The 3,851-nt window shown below is 42.2% G+C and overlaps 1 protein-coding gene across 1 annotated transcript; it reads left to right on the plus strand.

The window, feature by feature from the left end:
- The first annotated feature begins 2,358 nt into the window (after positions 1-2,358).
- Positions 2,359-3,294, plus strand: LOC150066416 (olfactory receptor 11G2-like). Its single transcript, XM_090354764.1, has one exon. It carries the CDS (start codon positions 2,359-2,361, stop codon positions 3,292-3,294), a length of 936 nt encoding a protein of 311 aa, XP_090210890.1.
- The last annotated feature ends 557 nt before the right edge of the window (positions 3,295-3,851 follow it).

Genomic DNA, 3,851 nt, shown 5'->3' on the forward strand with positions numbered 1-3,851 from the left:
CAATGTGAAAGCCATTGTAGTCAAGTTCAGAGCCCCTTCTGAAGTCATATGGGATTTCTTTAAATGACTTTGGAAGAATCTGCCTGCCATTTGGGCAGCTTTATTCATCTTGTCAGGTAAACCCCACTGTTGTACTCTGAATGAGGAGCCAAGAAGAAAAAGTGAGTAACGATACTCTAGTGTAAAATGTCTTCTTGGGGGGCCGGGAGTTTGGCCTAGTGTTAGCGTGCTTGCCTAGCATGCACAAAGACCTGGGTTCGATTCCTCGGTACCACATGCATAGAAAAAAGCCGGAAGTGGTGCTGAGGCTCAAGTGGTAGAGCTCTACCCTTGAGAAAGTCCAAGGACAGCTTTCAGGCCCTGAGCTCAAACTCAGGACTGGCAAAAAAATTATTAAAATGTCTTCTTGGAGAAGTGATGCTGTGGCTCAGGTGGTAGAGTACTAGCCTTGGACAATAAGAACTAAAGGACAAAACCCAGGCTCTGAGTTCAAGCCCCATAACTGACAAAGAAAAGTAAAATATCTTCGTGGCTTGGGATATAATTCAGTGGCAAAGCCCTTGTATAGCAAGTGCAACCTCCTGGGTTTGATCCCCAGTACCAAAAGAGAAATATATCTGCAGCTCAAATTGATAGAGCATTAGCCTTGGGCACAAAAGCTCAAGGACAGTGTGCAGGCCCCTAGTTCAACCCATAAAATTGAAAGAAAACAGAATAGAAAGAGAGGATGAAAGAAAGAAAAAAGAAAGAAGGAAGGAAGGAAAGGAGGAAGGAAGGAAGGAAGGAAGGAAGGAAGGAAGGAAGGAAGGAAGGAAGGAAGGAAAGAAAGAAGGAGGGAAGGAAGGAAGGACAAAAGAAATGTAAGTTTCACTGGCTTTTTTTTTTGCCAGCCCTGGGAATTGAACTCTGGGCCTGAGCACTGTCCTTGGGCTTTCTGAAGGCTAGAGCACTACCACTTTAGCCACAGCACCACTTCTGCTCTTTCTATATATATGGTACTAGGAATGGAACCTGAGTCTTTGAGCATGCTAGGTTAGCACTCTTAACACTAGGCCAAACTCCCGGCCCTCTCTGGCTTGTAAAGGATTTTGTTTGAGGGGCTGGGAGTTTGGCCTAGTGTTGAGTGCTTGTCTAGCATGCACGAAGACCTGGATTTGATTTCTCAGCACCACATATATAGAAAGAGCCAGAAGTGGTGCTGTGGCTCAAGTGGTAGAGCTCTAGCCTTGAGCACAAAGAGGCTCAGGGACCATGCCCAGGGACAGAGTTCAAGCCCTAAGACTGGCAAAAAAAAAAGAAAGAGAGGTAAATCCCTATCTCCAGTGACAGTATGATCCAAATATACACAGTCCTCAAGGAGACTAAAAGAATTGGGGATACAACCTGTTACAAACCTGATGACTAGAGCTATGTCCAATCAACACTATTCCATATTTTTAGAGTTGCTTTTTTTCTAGAAGAGAGAAGGAGTACGCTCTTGCACACAATCATGTGTGTGTGTGTGTGTATTTGTATGTGCATATGAGTATGTATGAATAAAAGAGAGAGAATGTGAACCTGGTGATGGTGGTTGACACTTGAATCGTAGCTACTCAGGAGACTAATGTCTGAGGCTCATGGTTCAAAGGCTTCCCAGGCAAGAGAGTCCAAGAAACTCATTTCCTAGTAAACACCAAAAAGCCAAAACTGAAACTGTGACTCAAGCAATAGAGTGTTGAAAAGATCTCAGAACCAGAGCCCAGACCCTGAGTTCAAGTCTCAGGACTTGCACAGAGAGAGAGAGAGAAGGTGAGAGAGAGAGAGAAAAATAGATTAAAAGGAGACACCTCAAATTTTTAGATATATTATAAAATGCATCAGGACCCAATTAAAGTCTACATACAGGTTGACTAATATTACTTCCTTTTTAGAATTACTATAGCATTGATGTCTAACAAGTTGCAAAGATACTCTACCACATAGCTTTCACTTCTTTCCATGGACAAAATAATGCTATTAGAGGAAAATATATATTGTAGCCTACATACATACAAAGAATGGGCTCATAGAACATACACAATGTGTATACATACACATCTAAAAACCACAGATGGATATCTGAAGTACAACACTGTAAACTAGTTTGAAGGTTCAATTGGAATATAACTTAATAGAATTAGAAGGTTCAATTCAAATATAATTTGAGCCCACAGGGAGAGTGAATAAGAGTCAAGATTCCATTCACTTTTACCTATTTTTAAGTGGCTATGGATAGTTGTTTGTCTTCTTTCTCAAGGTGGTTTTCATGTAAATCTGATCCCTCATTTGTCTTTATCCAATCATCCAGTAACTGATGGCACTTTTACAGCTCACAGACACATGATAACCATCAACACCATCAGCAACTTCAGCACCATTCCTGGCTTCATCCTCCTGGGCTTCCCTGGCTCCAGGCAGAGCCAGATCCTCCTCTGCGTGCTCTTCTCCGTCATCTACATCCTCACCCTCATGGGCAATGGTTCCATCATCTGTGCTGTGCGCTGGGATCAGAGACTCCACACCCCCATGTACATCCTGCTGGCCAACTTCTCCTTTCTGGAGGTCTGCTATGTCACCTCCACAGTGCCCAATATGTTGGCCAATTTCCTCTCTGACACCAAGGTCATCTCCTTCTCTGGGTGCTTTCTCCAGTTCTACTTCTTCTTCTCCTTGGGATGTACAGAATCCTTTTTCCTAGCAATTATGGCTTTTGATCGGTATCTTGCCATCTGCAGGCCTCTACACTATCCCACCGTTATGACCACACATCTTTGCAACAACCTTGTCATCAGCTGCTGGGTCCTTGGTTTCCTCTGGTTCTTGGTTCCTATCAGTATCATCTCCCAGATGACCTTCTGTGGATCTCGAATTATTGATCACTTCCTATGTGACCCTGGACCTCTGCTAGCTCTCACATGCAAAAAAGTTCCCATGATAGAGCTTTTCTTCTCTAATTTATGTCTTCTGCCTTTGATTATTCTCTTTCTCTTCATCATGGGATCATATGTTCTGGTCTTAGCAGCTGTATTGAAGGTCCCTTCTGCATCTGGGAAAAGAAAGGCTTTCTCCACCTGTGGATCTCACCTGGCAGTGGTCTCACTGTTTTATGGCTCAGTCCTGGTCATGTATGGAAGCCCAACATCTGAGCATGAAGCTGGAATGCAAAAGATTGTCACTCTGTTTTATTCTGTTTTGACTCCATTCCTCAACCCTGTAATATATAGTCTTAGGAACAAAGATATGAAAAAAGCCCTGCAGAAACTTCTGGGGAATTAAAAACAGGTTCATCAAAAACTGCCCTTGTTTGATTACTATGGCTCAAAACTTAGATAAATAAGGCCATATAGGTTGAGACTAAATGAAAGGACCTCCAGGATATGGAAACAAGAGCCATATAATGTGTGATTGCTGTTCTTAATGTACTATGTTATTTCTCACCTCTTTTGTTGTCCCTTGGTTATTCTCATACAGTATCTTTTCTTGTTATCTGATATATTGTATATATGTTTATTTGAAATAGGAAAGAGAAAGTGGAAAACAAGATGAGGGGAGGGGAGGAAGAAGGGGAGGGAAATGAGGACAAAAACATGAGAAGAGGTATCAATGTGTGTGAAGTAATGCACCTTCTATCTGGTAAATATAACTCTAACCCATCTATTAATTACAATTTTAAAAATGCCCTTTGTTGAAAATGAACTATACAACTTGTGGGTGGGAATGGAAAAGGAAAACTGGGAGAGTGAGTGAAGACGTGACATTGCCCATAAAGAAATGTACTCATAAGGCCAAGAGTGTGGCCTAGCAGTAGAGTACTTGCCTACCATGCAGGAAGA

Source organism: Megascapheus bottae, chromosome 2 (genome assembly GCF_031878675.1).
Source record: "Megascapheus bottae isolate mThoBot1 chromosome 2, mThoBot2.hap1, whole genome shotgun sequence".
In the NCBI taxonomy this organism is placed as follows: Eukaryota; Metazoa; Chordata; class Mammalia; order Rodentia; family Geomyidae; genus Megascapheus; species Megascapheus bottae.